Source organism: Pongo abelii, chromosome 8 (assembly GCF_028885655.2).
Source record: "Pongo abelii isolate AG06213 chromosome 8, NHGRI_mPonAbe1-v2.0_pri, whole genome shotgun sequence".
Lineage (NCBI taxonomy): Eukaryota > Metazoa > Chordata > Mammalia > Primates > Hominidae > Pongo > Pongo abelii.
In genome coordinates, this window is record NC_071993.2 from 75477691 (window position 1) to 75501250 (window position 23560).

Below are 23560 nucleotides of genomic sequence, written 5' to 3' on the forward strand. Positions count from 1 at the left end.
ATATTATTATTATATTATCATAACAATTATTATATATTATTACATATATATATGTTCTTTTTTTGTTTTTGAGATGGAGTCTGGCTCTGTTGCCCAGACTGGAGTGCACTGGCACAATTTCCCTTCACTACAACCTCCACCTCCAGGGTTCAAGTGATCCACCCACCTCAGCTTCCCAAAGTGCTGGGATTACAGGTGTGAGCCACTGTGCCTGGCTTAAAATGGTTTTAAATTAAGCAAGAAATCTCACCAAACATTAAACTACTAAAACTGAAAAATGGTAAACCCACTGAAGTTATTTAAAAGTTTTACATTGCAAATTACTATTTTTGTTTGTTTGTTTGTTTTGAGACACAGTCTCACTTTGTTGCTCAGGCTGGAGTGCAGGGGCGCAATCTGGACTTACTGCAGCCTCCAACTCCTGGGTTCAGGCAATCCTCCTGCCTCACCCTCCCAAGTAGCTGGGACCACAGGCACATGCCACCATGTCCAGCTAATTTTTCTAATTTCTGTAGAGAGGGGGTTTCACCATGTTGTCTGGGATGGTCTTGAACTGCTGGAGTCAAGCAATCTGTCCACCTCGGACTCCCAATGTGCTGGGATTATAGCAGCGAGCCACTATGCCCATACTATAAATGTATAATAATAATTAGGCTGGGTGCGGTGGCTCACATCTGTAATACCAGCACTTGGGGAGGCTGAGGTGGGCAGATTGCTTGAGGTCAGGAGTTCAAGCCTGGCCAACATGGTGAAAACCTGCCTCTAGTCAAAAACAAACAAACAAACAAAAAAATTAGCTGGGCAAGGTGGTATGCACCTGTAGTCTCAGCTACTTGGGAGACTGAGGCAGGAGAATTGCCCGAACCTGGGAGGGAGAGGTTGCAGTGAGCCAAGATTACACCACTGCACTTCAGCAAGCCTGGTCAACGGAGCAAGACTTCGTCTCAGAAAAAGGAAAAAAAAAATTTTAAGAATAAAGTATTAGAAAACTAGCTGTAGATGCTCATATTGGCTTAATTTGAAGATCTGAATTTCTTATCTTTTTTTTTGAGATGGAGTCTTGCTATGTCACCCAGGCTGGAGTGCAGTGGTGCAATCTTGGCTCACTGCAACCTCCACCTCCCAGGTTTAAGCAATTCTCCTGCCTCTGCCTCCCCAATAGCTAGGACTACAGGCATGTGCCATCATGTCAGGCTAATTTTTTGTATCTTTAGTGGAGATGAGGTTTCACCATGTTAGCTGTGATGGTCTCAAAGACTTGATTTTCTAATATAGTAAAATCTTTCAGTTTGGCTTTTACATCTAATATTCTGATGGAAATCAACATCAACCTTTATAACCTAGAAGAGTAACTGAAAGCTTCTAAAGCAGGTTGTTATTACAGACCTTCCTTTCATCTCTATCTTCTTTTTTATCTTTATCATCGCCTGATTTTCTCCGTTTGGGTTTTGGCTCATCAGTTTCATCATCTCTTTCTTCTTTTTTGTCTTTTCTCTCATCTTTTTTGCTTTTTTTATCCTTTTCTTTTTTGTCCTCTTTCTCAGGAAGAGACAGTAATGATTTGTATATACGGACACCAAAATCTCTTTGAAGCATTTCATTGAAAAGTTCCGCAAACAATGAAACCTATAAAAAGATATCAACATAAACCTAGCCAAATTTCAACAGAAATAATAAAGCTAGCACAGTAATTTAGCAAATAAAAACTTGCCACATATAACGATTATGTAAACTTATCAAACTTTTTTTTTTTTGAGATGGAGTCTCGCTGTGTCGCCCAGGCTGGAGTGCAGCGGCACGATCTTGGCTCACGGCAAGCTCCACCTCCCGGGTTCACGCCATTCTCCTGCCTCAGCCTGCCAAGTAGCTGGGACTACAGGCGCCCGCCACCACGCCCGGCTAATCTTTTTGTATTTTTAGTAGAGACGGGGTTTCACCATGTTAGCCAGGATAGTCTCGATCTCCTGACCTTGCGATCTGCCGTCCTTGGCCTCCCAAAGTGCTGGGATTACAGGCGTGAGCCACCGCGCCCAGCCAATTATCAAACATTTTAACACAACCATTAATCTTTTTTATTTTTATTTTTTTCTAGACAGAGTCTTGCTCTGTCACGCAAACTGGAGTGCAGTGGCATGATGTGGGCTCACTGCAACCTCTGCTTCCCGAGTTCAAGCCATTCACCTGCCTCAGTCTCCCGGGTGGCTGAGATTACAGGCTTGTGCCACCAAGCCCAGCTAACTTCTGTGTTTTCAGTAGAGATGGAGTTTCGCCATGTTGGCCAGGCTGGTCTTGAACTCCTGACCTCCGGTGATCCGCCCGCCTTGGTCTCCCAAAGTGCTGCGATTACAGGTGTGAGCCACCCCGCAAAGCACTGAAGAGCTGATAAAAACCCCTCCTATCATCCAGCTAGTGGAGAGAAGTAATAAATAACCAAATCATGAAGTCTCTGTTAACCTATTCTGATTCTGGGGCTGCCTGGTTTTTAAGAAAAGGAACAACCAAATCAACATCAAATTATATGAAAAACAAGCAGGATAAACACCTAGAGTATAACAAGAGAGAAGAGTAAGACAAGGCCTCTCTGATAAGGTGACATTTAAAAAGTGACCAGAAGGCAATGAGGAAATAAGACATATTGGTATCTAGGAGAAGAAAATTTTGGATTAGGGAAACAATTTTAAACCCTGAATAGGGAGCATCTATTACTACTATGCAAGCATCCACAGATAATGGGCTACAGCATACTCATAAACCTAAAACTATATATTATAATTTTTTTTTTTTTTTTTGAGACAGAGTCTTGCTCTGTTGCCGAGGCTGGAGTGCAGTGGTGCAATTTTGTCTCACTGCAAGCTCCGCCTCCCCGATTCACACCATTCTCTTGCCTCAGCCTCCCCAGTAGCTGGGCCTACAAGCACCTGCCTCGTAGAGACGAGGTTTCACCATGTTAGCCAGGATGGTCTCGATCTCCTGGCCTCGTCATCCGCCCACCTCGGCCTCTCAAAGTGCTAGGATTAAAGGCGTGAGCCACCACACCCGGCCTATATTATAAATTTTTTATGTACTTATTTATTTTTTCTTTGAGATGGTGTTTCGCTCTTGTTGCCCAGGCTGGAGTGCAATGGCACTATCTTGGCTCACTGCAACCTCCACCTCCTCGGTTCAAGCGATTCTCCTGCCTCAGCCTCCCGAGTAGCTGGGATTACACGTATGCGCCACCACGCCCAGCTAATTTTGTATTTTTAGTAGAGATGGGGTTTCTCCATGTTGGTCAGGCTGGTCTTGAACTCCTGACCTCAGGTGATCCGCCTGCCTCGGACTGCTGAAGTGCTGGGATTACAGGCGTGAGCCACTGTGCCCAGCCTTATGTACTGATTTCTAAGGCTAAAGTCCATTGCTTTCAACAGACTCTTAAAAAGGGCTAAAACGGGCTGCACACGGTGGCTCGTGCCTGTAATCACAGCACTTCAGGAGGCTGAGATGGGTGGATCACGAGGTTGGGAGTTCGAGACCAGCCTGGTCAACAAGGTGAAACTTGTCTCTATTAAAAATACAAAAATTAGCTGGGCGTGGAGGCACACGCCTGTAATCCCAAAGCTACTCGGGACTCTGAGGCAGGAGAATCGCTTGAACCTGGGACGTGGACATTGCAGTGAGCCAAGATCGCGCCATTGCACTACAGCCTGGGCGACAGGGTGAGACTCTGTCTCAAAAAAAGGGCTAAAACTTGAAATGGTTGACCACAGCCCTTAAATGTGTCATCTTTGTAAATCGGATACATTTGCTAAAATATTTTAATCAGATCATTTTCTGATTATAAACAATGCAATTTATTATAACTATAATTTATTTTAGCCTATTTTTCATTAGTTGCCCAATCTTTTTTATTTCAAATTGAGATGGAGTCTCACTACGTTGCCCAGGCTGGCCTCAGACTCCTGGGATCACGCAATCCTCCCACCTCAGCCCCTCAAAGTGCTATAGGGACTGTGCCCAGCCTATGTATTTATTTATTAAGTGATTATTACAGGGATGGCACTATTAGGAATTACTTCAATTTATGGCAACTGCTTACTTTTTTTATTTTTTGAGACAGAGTCTCACTCTGTTGCCCAGGCTGCAGTGCAGTGGTGCAATCTTGGCTCACGACAACCTCTGCCCGCTGGGTTCAAGAGATCCTCCTGCCTCGGCGTCCTGAGTAGCTGGGATTACAGGCACCTATCACCTAGCCTGGCTAATTTTTTGTATTTTTAGTAGAGATGGGGTTTCACGATGTTGGCCAGGCTGGTCTCAAACTCCTGACCTCAGGTGATCCACCTGCCTCAGCCTCCCAAAGTGCTGTGATTACAGGCATGAGCCACTGCACCCAGCAAGGCAACTGCTTAAAAAAAAAGATAACATCATACAGCATCTAATTTTAAGGACATCTGCTTATTGGAATAATTAACATTGGAAAAAAAAATCTCAACAACTTAGACATATTTTAATATTTATAACATGTTTTAAACACCAATAAGCATGGACTTTATGTTTCATAATTGCCTCAGTAATCTTCAAAGGTCTCTAGTCTTCCTTGATTTTCATCTTACCAGTTGGTGAACAATGACCTTCTGGCTCAAAGACGCATGATTGATTTTTCCAATATAATTTAGAAAATAAAAGAACTTAAGATATGTTGATAAGATACAATAATTAAACACGATAATAATTTTAGATATGATTTTGTACAGGACACTACAAAATTAATATGTTGGAAATTCTATTTTTAAGAAGTGAAGCAATTACACACTTAGAGATAAAAGCTTTCAATTGTTTTGAAAACTAACAAACATGTTGTAAAGTAAACTAAACTACATGTTGTAAAGCTGCTCTAAAATAATGATACAGGCTAGGTGAAATGCTTATGCCTATAATGCCAGCACTTTGGGAAGCCGAGGCGAGTGGATCAGCTGAGGTCACCAGTTCAAGATCAGACTGGCCAACATGGGAAAATCCTGTCTCTACTAAAAATACAAAAATTAGCCGGGGCTGGCGGTATGCAACTGTATTTCTGGCTATTTGGGAGGCTGAGGGAGGGGAACTGCTCAAACCTGGGAGGTGGAGGTTGCAGTGAGCCAACATCGAGCCACTGCACTCCAGCCTGGGTGACAGAGGGAGACTCTGTCTCAATAAATAAATAAATAGGCCGGGTGCAGTCGGCTCACGCCTGTAATCTCAGCAGTTTGAGAAGCTGAGGCAGGTGGATCACTTGAGGTCGGGAGTTTGAGACCAGCCTGGCCAAGATGGTGAAACCCCATCTCTACTAAAAATACAAAAAATTAGCCAGGCGTTGTGGCAGATGCCTGTAATCCTAGCTATCTGGGAGGCTGAGGCAGGAAAATCGCTTGAGCCTGGGAGGCAGAGGTTGCAGTGAGCTCAGATTGTGCCATCGTATTCCATTCTGGGCAACAAAGTGAGACTGTCTCAAAAATAAATAAACACATAAAATAATGATACAAAAAATAGATTAATAATGAAAAGTTAAACAATTATTTTCTCTTACAACTCAAATGCAAGTTAAATTTTTAATCTCTTTAAATGGTATTAAATGCTATTTTAATTCTAGAGAAAATAATAAAGCATTACCTCATCCCCAAAAGAGACAACTAGACATTATGGATATCCGGAAGAAAGAACATACCACACTACTTATGAAAGCATCTTAGGGAAAAAACAGAACTGAACTTGATTAAAAATTTAGATCCAACAATCAATTTACATGAAATACAGAGGACAGAGGAACACATAAACCATACCACAGAAATGCAATCAGCAAAAGTGAGTCTGTAAGGAAACGTTAGAGGACAAATCATCTATTTTTTCCCAAGAAGTAGATTACAAGAAAAAGACAAGAAAAACTCAAAAAACAAGCAATGAAAGAGGCATTCAGGGCCAGGAACGGCGGCTCATGCCTGTAATCCCAGCACTTTGGGAGGCTGAGGTGGGCAGATCACCTGAGGTTGGGAGTTGAAGACCAGCCTGATCAACATGGAGAAACTCCGTCTCTACTAAAAATACAAAATTAGCTGGGCATGGTGGCTCATGCCTGTAATCTCAGCTACTTGGGAGGCTGAGCCAGGAGAGTTGCTTGAACCCGGGAGGCGGAGGTTGCGGTGAGCCGATATCGCATCACTGCACTCCAGCCTGGACAACAAGAGTGAAACTCCGTCTCAAAAAAGAAAGAAAGAGGCATTCAAAGAGACTTCAGAGATACGGGCATGGTGGCTCACACCTGTAATCTCAACACTTTGGGAGGCTGAGGCGGGCAGATCACCTGAGGTCGGGGAGTTCGAGACCAGCTTGGCCAACATGGTGAAACCCCGTCTCTACTAAAAATGCAAAAATTAGCTGGGTGTGGAGGCAGGTGCCTGTAATCCCAGCTATTTAGGAGGCTGAGGTAGGAGAATTGCTTGAAGCCGGGAGACGGAGGTTGCAGTGAGCCACTATCATGCCAATGCACTCCAGCATGGGTAACAGAGCAAGACTCTGTCTCAAAAAAAAAAAAAAAAAAAAATCATGAAAAGCGAAAAACAAAGAAAAAAGATTTCAGAGATACAGAGATATATTAACTAGTCATAATGTGTGGACCTTATATGGATCTTATTTCAAACTTAAAACATTACCTCAAATGAATGTTCTTTATTATCCTCTAATCTGTAGTCCAATAGGACACTCAAAGACATGATGCTACAATCAAACTTGCCACTTTTTGCAGCCCAATTTGGATGTACAATGATGGCCGGTTCATCAGGCAAAATATATCTTCTTTCTCGACGCTGGCGTTCTATTTCCTCTTGACGTTTCCTTTCTTCTTCCTAAATATTTCAAATTTCAAGTCAAGGTTAAATCTGCAAGTAGGATGTATATACACGTGCAAGATGAATATATATTGAATATATACCTCATAAAGAAAAGGAACAAAATTCCCATGACTCTTCATGGTATTTATACAAACCATAAAGGTTGAGAAGGGAGGAAAGTTCAAATTCACTAAGAGTAGTAAGCTTTGATGGCTCCTAACTCTCTTTTGGATTTCCCGGCATAAGAAACTGCCTTGTAAAGAGGGGGAAAAATTATCTATATTGAGATTATATAAATTAGAAAATTCTCGGAAAATAGTAGTGGTAGCATAGGTTTTAGATCTTCCTGAAACCTCACACTAAAAAGACAAAGCAATATAGATATCAAAATCAAAAACTCATAGCATTCATAACAAAACTAAGTGACAAGGTATCCCCACAAACCAATATACAAATGGGTGGGAAAAGGCCAAAAGACCTGTGCTACTGATGATGTGTCTGAAGAAAGCATAAGGAAGCAATGGGAGAACAAGAAAGCCAAAAAACAGCCAGTAGGTATTTACCGGAAAGTGCAGCAGCTGAAACTAGGCAAAATTTTACCCCTAACAAGAGAGTGAGTGGAGAATTTATTTTAAGATCTGAAGAGGCCTAGGCCACTCTAGCCTTACAGACTTGCAAAGCTCATTTACCAGGGCCCTATACTGAGGAGAAACTGCTGGGACTAGGAGAGGGACAACAAAGACATAGGAGAACGCCCAGATAAAAAGTGATCAAGGGCAAAAGAAACAGCAAACTTCAGAAAGCAAGCCAACGTATGTTTCTGACAAAACAAGAAAACAACAAAACGTAAGAGCAGAGTTCTATGAATTTAGAAAAGCTATCTGAAAGAAACTCGTTTATAAAATTCAGACAATCTAAATTCACATAAAAATGATTCAAGTATTGAGGTCAAATCCCATACAAATTTAGTATGTTTTAAAAAAGACAGTGAGAAGCAGCAGCAGAATTACATCCCTGTAGGTGATGAAAATGGGCCAGAAAGACACCACCACACGGCAGATGAAAATTTTAAATTACTATTTTTAAAGTGTGCTAAAAGAAAATGTTACAAGAGACACAGGAATTCTGCATCATGATCTTAACATTCAAAATTCAGAAAGTGAGTATCTGATTGGTAGACAGATCATGTATCTGACCCTATCTGTAGCAATTCTTCAGCTTCTCTAATAGAAGTGGCCGTGGGAAAGGAGAATCAGGCCTGCTAAAAGCCAATCCAAAAAGAGACTGGATGGAAGATGGAAAAGATCTGCAACTTGGTAAGGGTTTGTGCATTTCATTACATGCAACTTTTTTTTTTTTTTTTCTTTTTGAGAAGGGTCTCACTGTCACCCTGGCCAAAGAGTAGTGGTGTGATTATGGCTCACAAATAGCGCTGACCTCCTGGGTTCAAGCAATCCTCCCATGTCAGCCTCCCCAGTAGCTGAGACTACAGCCACATGTGACCATGCTCCACTAATTTTCTTTTTTTTTGTAGAGATGGGGTCTCACGAAGTTGTCTCCATCTATCCTGAACAATTCAGTTCTAAAGCACTCTTTTCAAGGAAGGTTGATGTCTACACAGGAGACGGAGGCTGGCAGGGTGGTGGAGCCACAACTGCCCAGTGATGATGAGCTGCTTCATTACTAAATATTGAAACCCAGATGGAGCAAGGACAATAATCCATGCAGAGATAGCACAGGGTAGAGTCAGATCATTGGAAGAATTGGAGGCACCTGTGTAAATTCACAACTTTCAATATGCATAAGATATAGAAGTAAATATAGATTTAAACATTTGTGTTATCTACTTATTTATCTATATATCTATCTTCCATATCTCTGTTCACTGAAAGGGGTTGGGAGCAGCAACCTAATTGCAATGAGCATATCTTGGCTTCTAAATACCATTCTTCACTAAAAAGGAACCAGGGCTTCCTGGGGAAATGACTGATTCCTGAACTAGGACAAGGATAGCACAAAATAAAATTGAAATGCTTTAAAATGCTAGTAAGTAAAGACGTCCTCAAAAAGTGATGAAGATATGTCAAAAGGGCACAAAACTTGAAGGAACTCCCACCGTCCAACTCTGGGACAATTTCATCATGAAAATAACTCATTGAGGGCCGAGCACGATGGCTCACACCTGTAATCCCAGCACTTTGGGAGGCCAAGGTGGGTGGATCACCTGAGATCAGGAGTTTGAGACCAGCCTGGCTAACACGGTGAAACCCCATCTCTACTAAAAATACAAAAATTAGCCAGGCATGGTGGCAGGCGCCTGTAATCCCAGCTACTCGGGAGGCTGAGGTACAAGAATCACTTGAATCCAGGAGGCAGAAGTTGCACTGAGCCGAGATCGTGCCACTCCACTGCAGCCTGGGCAACAGAGAGAGACTCCGTCTCAAAAAATAAAAATAAGGCCGGGCGCAGTGTAATATCAGCCTGTAATACCAACACTTTGGGAGGCTGAGGCGGGTGGATCACAAGGTCAAGAGATTGAGACCATCCTGGCCAACATGACAAAACCCCGTCTCTACTAAAAATACAAAAATTAGCTAGGCGTGGTGGTGCGTGCCTGTAGTCCCAGCTCCTCAGGAGGCTGAGGCAGAAGAATAGCTTGAACCCAGGAGGTAGAGATTGCAGTGAGCCGAGATCGCGCCACTGCACTCCAACCTGGCAACAGGGTGAGACTCCATCTCAAAAAATAAATAAATAAATAAATAAAATTAAAAAATAAAAATAAATACATAAAAAAATAAGAAATCACAAGTCCATGCATCACCTAAGAACAAGGTAATTATCTTACACAATTACAAAACCATTATCACATTCAAGAAATTTAACACTGCTTTAATATTATCTAATGTCACATCCATATCCATAATCAAATTTCTCCAACTATTCCAAAAATACTCTCTATGACTTTTATTTTTGCCTATCCAGGATCTAGTCAGGTTTCACTTAGTTCATTTGGTTATGTCTCATTAGCCTCCTTTAATCTAAGAGATCCCTTTAACCACTTCTTTCTTTTATCTTTCATTATATGGACCATTTTTTGAAAAGTTTAGGAAAGCTTCGAGAATTTTTCACATTCTAAAAAAATAAAATAAAATAAAAAATTTAAAAAAGAAAATTTTACATTCTAGATTTATCTGTTTTCTCACAATCAGATTTAGAGTAAATATTTCTGGAAGGAATTCTTCATAAATAATGATGTGTACTTTACAACGTATAAGATTTAGAAACTGATTATATGGCTTATCCAATTACTGGTGCTAAAACACACTTCTGAGATCCCTATATTCCAAATTCAGAAAACAAGTAACAGGCTTATGCATCCAGGAGTTATTCTATTGGACATAAAACAGAAGCATAAAACAGCTTGAATAAATAGTCTGAGTCTCAAGGTTCGACTCAGTCAAACACACTGTTCTAGAAGTAGACAGATTCTGGAATAGCACTTCACTAGAACTCAATTTCTGAGCCATTTACCTAGAACTGTTTTTTTTTGTTGTTTGTTTTTTGTTTTGTTTTGTTTTCTGAGACGGAGTCTCACTCTGTCGCCCAGGCTGGAGTGCAGTGGCACAATCTGGGCTCACTGCAAGCTCCACCTCCCAGGTTCAGGCCATTGTCCTGCCTCAGCCTCCCGAGTAGCTGGGACTACAGGCGCCTGCAGCCATGTCCAGCTAATTTTTTGTAATTTTAGTAGAGAGGGGGTTTTACGTTAGCCAGGACAGTCTCAATCTCCTTACCTCCTGATCCGCCCACCTCGGCCTCCCAAAGTGCTGGGATTATAGGCGTGAGCCACCGCGCCCGGCCTTTTTACCTAGAACTGTTTTGTATCTTCATTGTGGTGTTGGTGGTGGTTATATAACTATATGCATTTGTAAAAACTCACAGAACTGTTCACAAAGAAGGTTGAATTTTATAGTAAGTAAATTGCACCTTAATAAAAGCATACACACAGCCGGGCACGGTGGCTCACGCCTGTAACCTAAGCACTTTGAGAGGCTGAGGGAGGCGGATCACCTGAGGTCAGGAGTTCGAGAACAGCCTGACCAACATGGAAAAACACCATCTCTACTAAAAACACAAAATTAGCCAGGCGTGGTGGTGCATGCCTGTAATCCCAGCTACTTGGGAGGCCAAGGCAGGAGAATTGCTTGAACCCGGGAGGTGGAGGTTGTGGTGAGCCAAGATCATGCCATTGCACTCCCTCCTAGGCAACAAGAGCGAAACTCCATCTCAAAAAATAAATAAATAGCTGGGCACGGTGGCTCACGCCTGTAATCCCAGCACTTTGGGAGGCTGAGGCAGGCGAATCACAAGGTCAGGAGTTTGAGACTAGCCTGGCCAACATGGTGAAACCCCGTCTCTACTAAAAATACAAAAAATTAGCTGGGCGTAGTGGCAGGAGCCTGTAATCTCAGCTACTCGGGAGGCTGACGCAGGAGAATAGCTTGAACATGGGATGTGGAGGTTGCAGTGAGCCGAGATCACTCCACAGCACTCCAGCCTGGGCAACAGAACGAGACTCAGTCTCAAAAAAAAAATAAATAAATAAATAAAATAAAATAAATAAATAAAAGCATACACACAATCTTAACTCACGTATTCCAAGAACACCCGATACACGAATATTAATACCATAGAGTATAATAATAGATTGAGTACATACCTCTTTATCGTCTTCAGATTTCCTATCATCATCCTCATCCTCTTCTTTTTCAGATTTCTCTAACTCCTTCTGTTCTTCTTTTTGTTCCTCTACTTTAAGCTGTTTTGTCAATCGGGCTATTAACTGGGATTTTAATCCTTTGGAACTAAGAGCTCGACTTTCTAATTCTTTTCGGAGGTCATTTACCTGAATATATGGTACAGAAAAACACAGGGAAAAAAAGGCGGGGGGGCGGGGGGGTGGATATTGAAATAGGAAACAAACTAACAAACTAGCTACAATTAACAATTATCTTTTGTGTGTTTTTTTTTTTTTTAAACAGTCTCACTCTGTCGCCCAGGCTGGACAGCAGCGGCGTCATCTTGGCTCACTGCAAGCTCTGCCTCCCAGGTTCAAGCGATTCTCCTGTCTCAGCCCACCAAGTAGCTGGGATTACAGATGCGCACAACCACACCCAACTAATTTTTGTACTTTTAGTACATGGTGAGACAGGGTTTCACCATGTTGGTCAGGCTGGTCTCGAACTCCTGACCTCGTGATCAGCCTGCCTTGGCCTCCCAAAGTGCTGGGATTACAGGCGTGAGCCAACACACCCAGCCTTTCGTGTGACTTTTTAAAAATGTGGTGAAAAGGACATTTGTACAGCTCACAAAACACTTGTGAAAATGCAAAATGATAGAATATTTTTGGAAAATAAAACATTTTAACATGCGTAAAATTTTTTTTAAATGTTCTTTGACCCAGAAGTTCTAATTTCTGGCTGTCTACCCTAAGGAAACATCCTAAATAGAAGGGGTAAAAAACCCACAAAACTATAGATTTACTTATTTCCTCCCTCCAAAAAAGGGAAGAGTCTAAATGTCTCATAAATTAGCCAGGTGTGGTGGTGAATGCCTGTAGTCCTAACCACGTGGGAGGCTGAGATGGGATGACTGCTTGAGCCCAGGAGCTCAAGGTTCCAGTGAACTATGCACTGCACTCCAGCCACGGCGACAGAGACCTTGTCTCTAAAAGTAAGTAAATAAACAAATGTCCAATAGAGGAGTAATACCAGCAGGGAATGGTGTCTCGTGCCTGTAATCCTAGCACCTTTGGAGTCCGAGGTGGAAGGATCGCTTGAGGCCAGGAATTTAAAATCAGCATGGGGAACATAGCAAAACCCCATCTCTTTAGAAAAAAAAATTAGCCAGGCGTGGTGGAACATGTCTTTAGCCCAAGCTACTTGAGAGGCTTAGGTCAGAGGACCACTTGAGCCTAGGAGTTTGAAGCTACAGTGAACTCTAATCACACCACTGCACTCTGTCTCTTTAAAAATAATAATACCACCTAAGAAAAATCTGTGTATCAATTTAATTGAATAGTATAAAATAGTTAAAAATAATTACATGGACAAAATTAATGTTAACTCAACAGGATGAGTCATTTTTCTTTTTTTTTTGAGGCAGGGTCTTGCTTTGTCACCCAGGCTGGAGTGGCACAACCATGGCTCAAGGCTCACGGCTCACTGCGGCAGCCTTGACCTTCCAAGTTCTAGTGATCCTCCCACCTCAGGCTCCTGAGTAGCTAGGACTATAGGCACGCATCACCATGCTCGGCTAATTTTTTTTTTTTTTGGTAGAGACAGTCTCAGTATGTTGCCAGGGCTGATCTTGAACTACTGGGCTATAGCAATCTGCCCATCTGGGCCTCCAAAAGTGCTAGGATTACAGGCATAAAGCATTGTGCCCAGCTGCAACCTTACACACACATACGTATTTTTAGACAGGATTTCATTTTGTTGCCTAGGCTGGAGTGCAGTGGCACAATGATAGTTCACTGCAGGCTCCAGCTTCCAGACTCAAGCAATCCTCCCACCTCAGCTTCCCAAGTAGCTGGGACTACAGGCGTGTGCCACTATGCCCAAATAATTTTTTAAACTTTTCTAGAGACAGGGCCTCACTATGTTGCAGAAGCTGGTCTCAAACTCCTACACTGAAGCAATCCTCCTGCTTCAGCCTCCAGAAGTGCTGGGATCACAGGCATGAGCTACCTTGCCTGGCTTATTACTTTATGGTTGTTGGTTTTTTTTTCTACTCAGTATCCTCGGGTTGAAGTGATCGTAACTTTTACATACAATAACCAATCAACCAATCACAAAGCTTGTACCCAGAAAAATACAAATGGAATAAAACACATAACAATGTTATGAATGACAGCGGGCCAGGAGAGGTGGATCACATCTGTACTCCCAGCACTTTGGGAGGATCAGTTGAGGTCAGGAGTTCAGACCAGCCTGGCCAACATGGCGAAACCCCATCTCATCTAAAAATAGAAAAATTAATCAGGCATGGTGGCACAGGCCTGTAGTCCCAGCTACTCGGGAGGCTGAGGCACGAGAATCTCTTGAACCCGGGAGGCAGAGGTTAAGATCGTGCCACTGCACTCCAGTCTGGGCGACAAAGCAAGACTCTGTCTCAAAAAAAAAAAAAAAATATATATATATATATATGTATATGTATATATATGTGTATATGTGTATATATGTGTGTACATATATATACACGCATGTATGTGTGTGTACATATATATGTATACACTGTATACACACACACACACATACACGCACACACTGCCCAGGATGGTCTTAAACTCCTGGACTCAAGCGATCTGCCCATCTATGCCTCTCAAAGTGCTGCGATTACAGGCGTGAGTCACTGCTCCCGGCCTCTTCCCAGTTTAGATGTGTATCAATCTATGTTTTAATTTTAAATATATTTTAGGCTGGGCGCAGTAGCTCACCCCTGTAATCCTAACACTCTGGGAGGCGGGGGTGGATAGATCGCTTGAGGCCAGGAGTGTGAGACTGGCCTGACCAATATGGCAAAATCCCATCTCTACTAAAAATACAGAAATTAGCCTGGCATGGTTGTACGTGCCTATAATCCAAGCTATTCGAGAGGCTGAGGCACAAGAATCACTTGAACCCAGGAGGCCAAAGTTGCAGTGAGCCAAGATCATTCCACTGCACTCCAGTCTGGGAAACACAGCAAGACTGTCTCAAAAAAATATTCTATTTTAAAAACCAAATTACGGCCAGGAACGGTGGCTCACACCTGTAATCCCAGCACTTTGGGAGGCCGAGGCGGGTGAATCACGAAGTCAGGAGATTGAGACCATAATGGCTAACACGGTGAAACCCTGTCTCTACTAAAAATACAAAAAAATTAGCCGAGCATGGTGGCAGGCACCTGTAGTCCCGGCTACTTGGGAGGCTGAGGCAGGAGAATGGCATGAACCCAGGAGGCAGAGCTTGCAGTGAGCCAAGATCGCACCACTGCACTGCAGCCTGGGTGACAGAGTGAGACTCTGTCTTAAAAAAAAAAAAAAAAAAATTACAATTTTCATATGTTTCTTCCCATCCCCTTGAATTGAAGTTACTTAGTGGAGAAATCCTACCTTCTTAGTTCTCAAAGTTACTATAGTTACACTATAGATCCTCATATATTATAGGCATTCAACAGATATTGGCTGTACTGATTTATAAAATTGCCTTTTAATTTATATGTATATAAATACAATTGGCCAGGCATGGTAGCTCACGCCTGTAATCCCAGCACTTTGGGAGGCCGAGGCAGGTGGATCACCTGATGTCAGGAGTTCGAGACCAAACTGGCCAACATTCTGAAACCTCATCTCTATTAAAACTAGAAAAATTAGCCAGGCGTGGTGGTGGGGCGCCTGTAATCTCAGCTACTCAGGAGGCTAAGGCAAGAGAATCTACTGAACCCAGGAGGCAGAGGCTGAAGTGAGCTGAGATCGTACCACTACACTCCAGCCTGGGCAACAGAGCGAGACTCCATCTCAGAAAGAAATTTTTAATTGAAAAAAAATAAATAAAATACATCCTTACAAAAGTTACCTTCATTGTCTTTGGATCAAGTTTAGACCAATGGGTAGGTGTAGAAATTTCTTTAGCTTCACCATCATCCTTCTCTTCTTCATCCTGACATACAAAGTTAAGAATGTAATTACTATTATGAAACCTTAAAATAAAAAAAATTTATTTTAAAAGTCTGTTGCTGATCTGTGCAAGGTCACAAATGTTTCAGATTGTCTTCTCCTAAAGTTATTATTTAGGCAAGTCCACGTACATACATTCTACCACTTTTAACTGATCACAAAGACACTCATCAGCCAATCAAAGCCAGATCTGTGAAACACAAAAGGGTGATAAATTACAACACAAAGGATATCAGGGATGCACAAACACTGCCGGTCTCCACAAACCACACAGTGTGTGATCTTGCCCCAATTTTCAAGCCACCCAAAGACTGATTTAGTCAGACCTTTGAAATGTACCAAAGACGTTGCCACATAGCCCGAAATTTCAAATCTCTCAGACTTGTGGTTGTCCAATTTCAAATATCCATGACTAGAACTGATGACCATGAAAAAGAAAATTTTTTAAATTTTAGAAAATGGCAAAATGTTTAAAATGGCTTAATACTGAATCTTGTTCAACAACTGGTCCCAGATTCCAGCAACTAGACCTATGATAAAAACAAAATTCTGTGCAATTTAAGCACAACTTATTTTCCTTTGAGGTCTCAGCACTCTTAAAGTTAGGATAATAGACAGAAATTTTAAGAGAAAAGAACATACAACTATACTGCTGAAAGCTGGATTACCAGTCGCTGTTACCAGTTATGTTCCTCCATGTGTGTTTGTTATGTAGTGTGTGGTGTGCATTTGTGCCTGTGTTCCTGTGCCTGTGAGAAGCGGAAATAGAAAAAGGGATTAGCGTTCAGTGCCTGTTCTCCATCAGCCTCCTTGCGTTCACCCTGAAGCTTCTCGACCAGCTGCTGCTTGTATCCTCGGGAGAGGGTTTCCCACTCTGAGCGGGTGGGAAGGCAATGCCAAACATCCGGGAAAAATAAAACCACTGTCTCCACATGAGCTGGAACTGTACGCCCCTTGTGGGTCTCCTCAGGGCGATGGTAGCGAATCTCTGCAAAACGGTACCTGTTGCAAGGGAAGAAGCATGTTGGAAAAAAAATTCTAAAATACATTTTAAAGACCCTAGTTCACTTGTAGCACATCAAGTAAAGAAATTTTGCTGCAAGAACTTGAGGTTGGTCTAAAGAAAAAAAAATTATAGAAGCCATAGTTCCTCTTTTGGTACATTTGTACAACATTTAATAAGTTAAAGGAAGAATATGTTCCCCCAAGGCATTTTCAAGTTTGATTACGGAGCTACCCACATTTTAGAGAATACCTGAAGAAGCTGGATAGCTGTTCAGATTTCATGTGCTAAAAAAGAATATTCTCAAATTAAGTCACAAGAGATACACTAAAATACACAGGACAAATAAGCCTCAAGAGAAAATATGGCTGAACAAAAACAATCGCAACTATATCATTTTATAACAAAAGAATTATAATGAAATGAAGTTCTCTCTTGACGATCTTCTCCAGCTATGCATGAAATGAAAAGTATTTTCAACATACATCCAACTTCCAAAGTACAACATAACAAAACATTTAAATTTTCAGTTTATTTTGATTAGTTCTTAATCCTTTTTCCCCCAAAACATTTTGGCACCAAATAAACTTTAGCTACAAATGGGGATTTTCCTTTGAGATTACCTGCATTGACCAGGGTTGCTAAAATAAGCCGGGGGGAAAAGGCTGATCGACAAGAACAACTACATAAACTATTAGTAAAACACTTCTAATCAAGAAATGAATTAGTACTTACCATTGTGTGCACACACTTAGATCAATGCCTGTCAGAGCCTTACAACAACGAATAGCAGTCTTAATCAACACAGAGGGATCTTTTTCTGGGTCTGGTCCATCCAACGAAGGAGACCAGTGGCCTCCAATGGCCATAGCTTCATCCTTGCCTTTCATGCCCACTAAAAACTAATTCAAAACAAAGAATCATTTACACATATTATGCACCCTGTCAAATTACAAATAAGATACTTGAGAAGGAAAGGTACAAACCTTTCCAATATCATTTTTACTACCTCTGGTATCTGTCAGTCAAGGAAGAGTTCAGTTCATTGTGTTCCACACTGCATTTCAGCAATGGAATAGGATTTACACACATCATAACTCATCCTTTTAAAATATTTCTTCAGATAGAGTTCTTTTAAAGAAACAAGCTATAATTCAAACTTCAACAACATCCAAAGACACTCTGAATCCTATTACCACTAAGATTCTACTATGTTACAAATATAAAACATCAAAATGACTGTTGAACTAGTAGCGTACAAATAAGATACAGTCGTAATCTGCAACGAGAAAAACATCTACATCATTAAATTCTGGGTGCCCTAATACTGAAATTAGTCATTAAACTAATCTACAAATACTAAAATGTAGGGCTTTAGATTTTATGTTTACAAAGTTACAGCTAAGCGAAGTGAATACATCTAAAGTTAAAACAAATGTGTCCTTTTACCTTAACAAGTCTAGCAGGATGTTGGAATCCATCTCGAAGTTCTTGCGGGTCTTCAGCAAGAGCACATGACTTATGATATAAATCTTCCATACTAGGGCTAGCCATCAGCATTACCTATTATAGTCAAATAATTCAATCCTGTCAAAAGTCTAAAGTAATGTGAAAAAATGAGAAGCACTACTAATTATCTTTACATATTAGATGTCTGAAATTTTTAAATAAAAATAGGAGGTAATACTATAGCAGAAACAGTATTAGATACCTCAGCCTCCCAAAGTGCTGGGATTACAGACGTGAGCCACCACGCCAGGCCTAGATACCTTATAATTACTTAGTTTTAACTTTTGAAGGGATGCTTTTTCAGTCAAACAATGCTTTAAACAAAACTATAGACTATACACAATATACTGAATGTTTCCCTTAAGACTGACATTTAGTGCGTTCATCTAACATTAAGTTTTATCTGAGGCTACCAGAAGTCATGCAATATTCCAAATATCTCATTAATATCAACTTTATCTTCACATTTTTAATAAGGTTTAAAATGTTAGAATAACTAGTTTTATAGCTCAAGAGACAAGGCAAAGAGAGCTTAAATTAAATTATGTAACCAAAATAGGATCAAGCAGTCAAGAAGAAAACAAGTATTTGGGTCTACCTAACAAACACTTTCTGAAGGATAATTCTACATACCCTTTTATTATGAATAACTGCTAAGAAATTTAAGCTGCATATCACAGTTGAATACAAACCTTTGCACTGTATAAGTGGTCGGCATCTGGTGGATCAAGAATGGCCATATTTTTTTCTAAGGACTCTACTTCTCTGTGCATTACATAAAAATTGCAGTAATTTCCCAGCTGAAATGGTCTTGACAAAGGGAAAGCATCCACCCATGTAAACTGAGCATCAAAAAAGTCACTAGGTATATACAAATTCTGATAACGGCGCCTTAGTTCCATCATGTCACAACTGGGACTGAAAAACAGACATAAGTAGTGAATAAATAGCCTTAATAAAAAGATTACACAAACATTTAATTCTGTAGCAAATATAACTGGATATAGTAAAAAGTAAGCTGAAAAAAGACAAAGTTACTAATGAGCTATAGATTTGCATAGAGAAATATGAAAATATTACTTTCAAATTTATATACGCAAAGCTTTGAATAAATAGTATTCTCAGTGTTATCCTTATTTCGTTACTTCTTGCTACAGAAGACCTTTTGAAATAACTTGAACCTTAGCTCCAGAAAAGATCTGTACAAAAGCAGGTTTTCCTCAGTTGGAACTGTGGATTACTTGAAAATTATGGTTCATGTTGAATGGATACAAAACAGCAATGAGAGTGGTACCAAATTAGTATTTCTGTATGCCCCTCAATCAGGTTTTTGAGCGTAGAAAAACTATAACTTTTATTTTAATATAGTAAGTTCCTAGATCAAGCATACTTACATTCAAAATTAAATGCAAAAATCCACAAAAAGCAAAATTCGTATGTTCCTTGGATTATCTGCACCTCCACACCCCTTTCTCTGTGAATGATTAAGATCCATACCTGATTATTATGTATAGAGGGGATAAATTTCTTGCCTTTTAAATCTCGCACTGATTTTTTAAAGGATCATTTCCTTTTTCCTAAGAAGTAGAACTTTTAAAAGAGAGGAACTGAAAGGTCAATCTGGCAAAAGGTTAAGAGATGTCTGTTAAAAGTATAATGTAAGATGAAAAGACAACTACATTGTCTTTTTTAAAGACAATTAAAGGCAGAAGTATGAAAGATGAAGTAATCTACATGCAGAGATGTCTTTATTTGAAGTATAAAAATAAACACAGAACAATGAACCTGTCAGTTAATAGACTATTTGTTAATAGACTATTACCTACCTACCCTATTCGTCTATTTATCTATCCTATCTACAGACAGAATCTATCTATCTATCTATCTATCTATCTATCTATCTATCTATCTATCTATCCATTCTATCCTATCTACAGGCAGAATCTTGCTCTGTCGCCCAGGCCAGAGTGCAGTGTGGCATACTCACAGCTTACTGTAACCTGAATTCCTAGGCTCAAGCAATCCTTCCATGTCAGCCTCCAAGTATTATAGCTAGGACTACGGGTGCACTACCACATGTGGCTAACTTCTACTTTTTGTAGAGGTGAGGTCTCACTATTTGCCTAGGCTGGTCTCAAAAACCTGGCCTCAAGTGATCCTTCCACCTCAGCCTCCTTAAGTGCTGGATTACAGGCGTGAGCCACCAGTGCCAGGCCTATAATTATACTTTATTTGGATACGATTCTGCTGTCAAAATAATAAAAACATGAAACAAGTATCTGAGTTTTGTTTTTAAGGAAGTGTTACAAAAAGCAAGTACGTATAATTGTTTCCCAATTCCGTATCACCAGAATTTTTGAAGTCATGTTTTACCCCACAGGAGTAAAATTTATAATAAAACAAAAGATATAAGTACAAATAAATCATTTCATGGGCACGAAGTTTCTTATCATCATATTAGTATAAGAAAATCTTGATTTATACAACTACAAATGAGAAGTATGGAAACTTTAAAATCATTTTTACTTGCAAGAGATCCATTTAATGTTCTGGGAATTTACTTCAAAGTGGTAAAACTAAACTGTGAGGCCAGGCGTGGTGGCTCACGCTTGTAGTCCCAGCACTTTGGGAGGCCAAGGCGGGCGGATCACGAGGTCAGGAGATGGAGACCATCCTGGCTAACACGGTGAAACCCTGTCTCTACTAAAAATACAAAAAGAATTAGCCGGGCGTGGTAGCAGGCACCTGTAGTCCCAGCTACTCGGGAGGCTTAGGCAGGAGAATGGCGTGAACCCGGGAGGCGAAGCTTGCAGTGAGCCGAGATCGAGACACTGCACTCCAGCCTGGGCAACAAGAGCGAAACTCCATCTCAAAAAAAAAAAAAAAAAAAAAAAGTAGGTGCTGATTTGACCACAAGTAAGAGTAAATGAACACCAACTATGTAACATAATTAAGCAAAGTCACCAAGCAAAATTTTCTTGGCATTAAGTAGTTGACTAAAATTCACTGGGTTACTAAATCTAGAACTGAATATCCGGAAATTTTAACCTCTGATAGGCAAGTATTATGAATGGTAATTATCACTCTATTTAAATGTAATAATATCCTCTTAGGCCACTGTATTGCATACAGCTATTTGCTTTTAGGCTAAACAGCCCTGAACACTGCTTTTAATGATTTTATTTTACTGTCAATTTGTTATTTTTCCATCATTAATCTATTACCTAAGTTGCGACCATAACCCACCATTAATTACTGAGACTATACAACTGCCACATACTGGGTTAAGTCCTTTGGATACATGAACGTACCTCACAATAATTTTGCTAGTTAGTATTACCTTTGTTTTGCAGGTGAACCTCAGAAACTCCTGGTAACTTGGCCAGGCGCAGTGGCTCACACCTGTAAGCCCAGCACTTTGGGAGAGCCAGGCAGGTGGATCACTTGAGGTCAGGAGTTCGAGACAAGCCTGGCCAACATGGTGAAACCCCATCTCTACTAAAAATACAAAAATTAGCTGGGTGTGGTGCTGAGCACCTGTAATCCCAGCTACTAGGGAGGCTGAGGCAGGAGAATAGCTTGAACCCAGGAGGCAGAGGCTGCAGTGAGCTGAGATCACGCCACTGCACTCCAACCTAGGTGAAAGAGTAAGACCCTGTCTCAAAAAAAAAAAAAAAAGAAAAAGAAAAAAGAAATTCCTGGTAATTTGTCATGATTTCTGATTCAAAGGGTGAATAATATATTTATGTATATACATACGAATACATTATGTATGTGAGTATATATGCATATCTATGTTTCTGTTATACTTCACTGCCAGGGCTAAACTTGAAATAATCGGTTTACTACTGTATTATTGCTTTATCATATACAATGCACTATATATGATCTTCAAGTTATCAATAAGTCTAGATCTTAACTGATTCTAACTTTAGGGGAATAACGTTATGACAGAGGAATTTCCTTGAGAGGCTGCCTTTTTCAATACCAGTCGATATCCTTCATGGGGGTATAAAAATAATGCAGCATTGTAGAGAATTAAGTTATTTCAAATTGCATTTCTGCCCTTATATGAAGAACACTAACTGTCGGGAAATCAATGTTGCAAGAAAAATACCTCTGTAACATATTCTATCAAATTATATGAAATTAGTAACTCAAGAAAACAATGAGTGGGGAATAACCTACCAATCTAAAGAAAACTTTGAAAACTGAACTGTGTAACGTGGAACAACACGTCGAACTCTCCGAGGTGATCGCTCTCGCTCTCTTCGTGGAGATCTTTCCCGGGAACGTTTCCTCTGAGGTGATCTTTCTCTCGATCTACGTCTTTCTCTCTCTCTCTCACGACTGAAAGCAAATTTTTCTAAAATTACTAATATTTCTAATATTATGGAAAAGCTCTTCAATGAAGTAAATACAGTAGGTAATATAAGCAAGATTGCACAATATATTTGTTTAACTTTTTACAAATTGTAGTAAAATAGACATAAAATTTACCATTTTAAAATTTTATATTATAAGCATAGTTCAGTGGCATTAACTACGTTTACATTGTTGTACAACCATTGCCACCATCCACAGTACACTTTAGAAAATATACCTTCGATCATCTTTTCTGTTAGGCACTTGATCCCCTCTGTCATTTCTTCCTGAAAATCGGGATGGGGGATCTAATCGTCGTGCCGGTTGTGGCTGTGAAACTATACGAACAGGAGGCTGCAATAAACCAGCTTTAAAAGATAAAAGCAAAAAACGTTTAGCGTGTCTAAACAAAGTTCGAAAGCATTACCTGATAAAATTAGAGGAACAAAGTTAAATAACTGAGAGTCACTAAAATTGTTTTTTCAAAGTTGGCCTAATTTATATTTTTAAAGAATAGGTACTGGCCGGCTGCGGTGGCTCACACCTATAATCCCAGCACTTTGGGAGGCCGAGGCGGGTGGATCAACTGAGGTCAGGAGTTTAAGACCAGCCTGGCCAACATGGTGAAACCCTGTCTCTACTAAAAATGCAAAAACTAGCTGGGAGTGGTGGTGGGCGCCTGTAATCCCAGCTAATCAGAAGCCTGAGGCAGGAGAATCGTTTGAACCCAAGAGACGAGGCTGCAGTGAGCTGAGATCGTACCATTACACTCCAGCCTGGGTGGCAGAAGCAAAACTCCATCTCAAAAAAAAAAACAAAAAAAAAAAACAGAATAGGTACTGTCAGGTCAGGCACGGTGGCTCACACCTCTAAGTCCAGCACTTTAGAAGGCAGAGGTGGGCAGATCATGAGGTCAGGAGTTCGAGACCAGCCTGGCCAATATGGTGAAATCCCGTCTCTACTAAAAATACAAAAAAATTAGCCAGGCGTGGTAGCGCATTCCTGTAATCCCAGTTACTCAGGAGGCTGAGGCAGGAGAATCACTTGAACCCGAAAGGCGGAGGCTGCAGTGAGCCGAGATCATGCTACTGCATTCCAGCATGGGCGACAGAGCGAGACACCGTGTCA

The 23560-nt window shown here is 40.6% G+C and overlaps 1 protein-coding gene and 1 non-coding gene across 7 annotated transcripts in view; both read right to left on the minus strand.

Moving 5' to 3' along the window:
* Positions 1–23560, minus strand: part of CCAR1 (cell division cycle and apoptosis regulator 1) — a 72833-nt gene that overhangs the window by 18734 nt on the left and 30539 nt on the right. For all 6 annotated transcript variants that reach the window (XM_002820884.5, XM_009245542.3, XM_054523363.2 and 3 more), the window contains 10 exons: positions 22671–22800; positions 22256–22417; positions 18760–18985; positions 18008–18121; positions 17294–17460; positions 16347–16557; positions 15455–15538; positions 11557–11742; positions 6663–6854; positions 1387–1626 (listed from right to left, as the gene is read on the minus strand). In XM_002820884.5, coding sequence (XP_002820930.1) covers positions 1387–1626; positions 6663–6854; positions 11557–11742; positions 15455–15538; positions 16347–16557; positions 17294–17460; positions 18008–18121; positions 18760–18985; positions 22256–22417; positions 22671–22800 — 1712 coding nt within the window. The remainder of the gene's footprint in view (positions 1–1386; positions 1627–6662; positions 6855–11556; positions 11743–15454; positions 15539–16346; positions 16558–17293; positions 17461–18007; positions 18122–18759; positions 18986–22255; positions 22418–22670; positions 22801–23560) is intronic.
* On the minus strand, positions 17592–17658 carry LOC112135334 (small nucleolar RNA SNORD98). Its single transcript, XR_002916631.1, has one exon. It is a non-coding gene; the product is annotated as a small nucleolar RNA SNORD98 (small nucleolar RNA).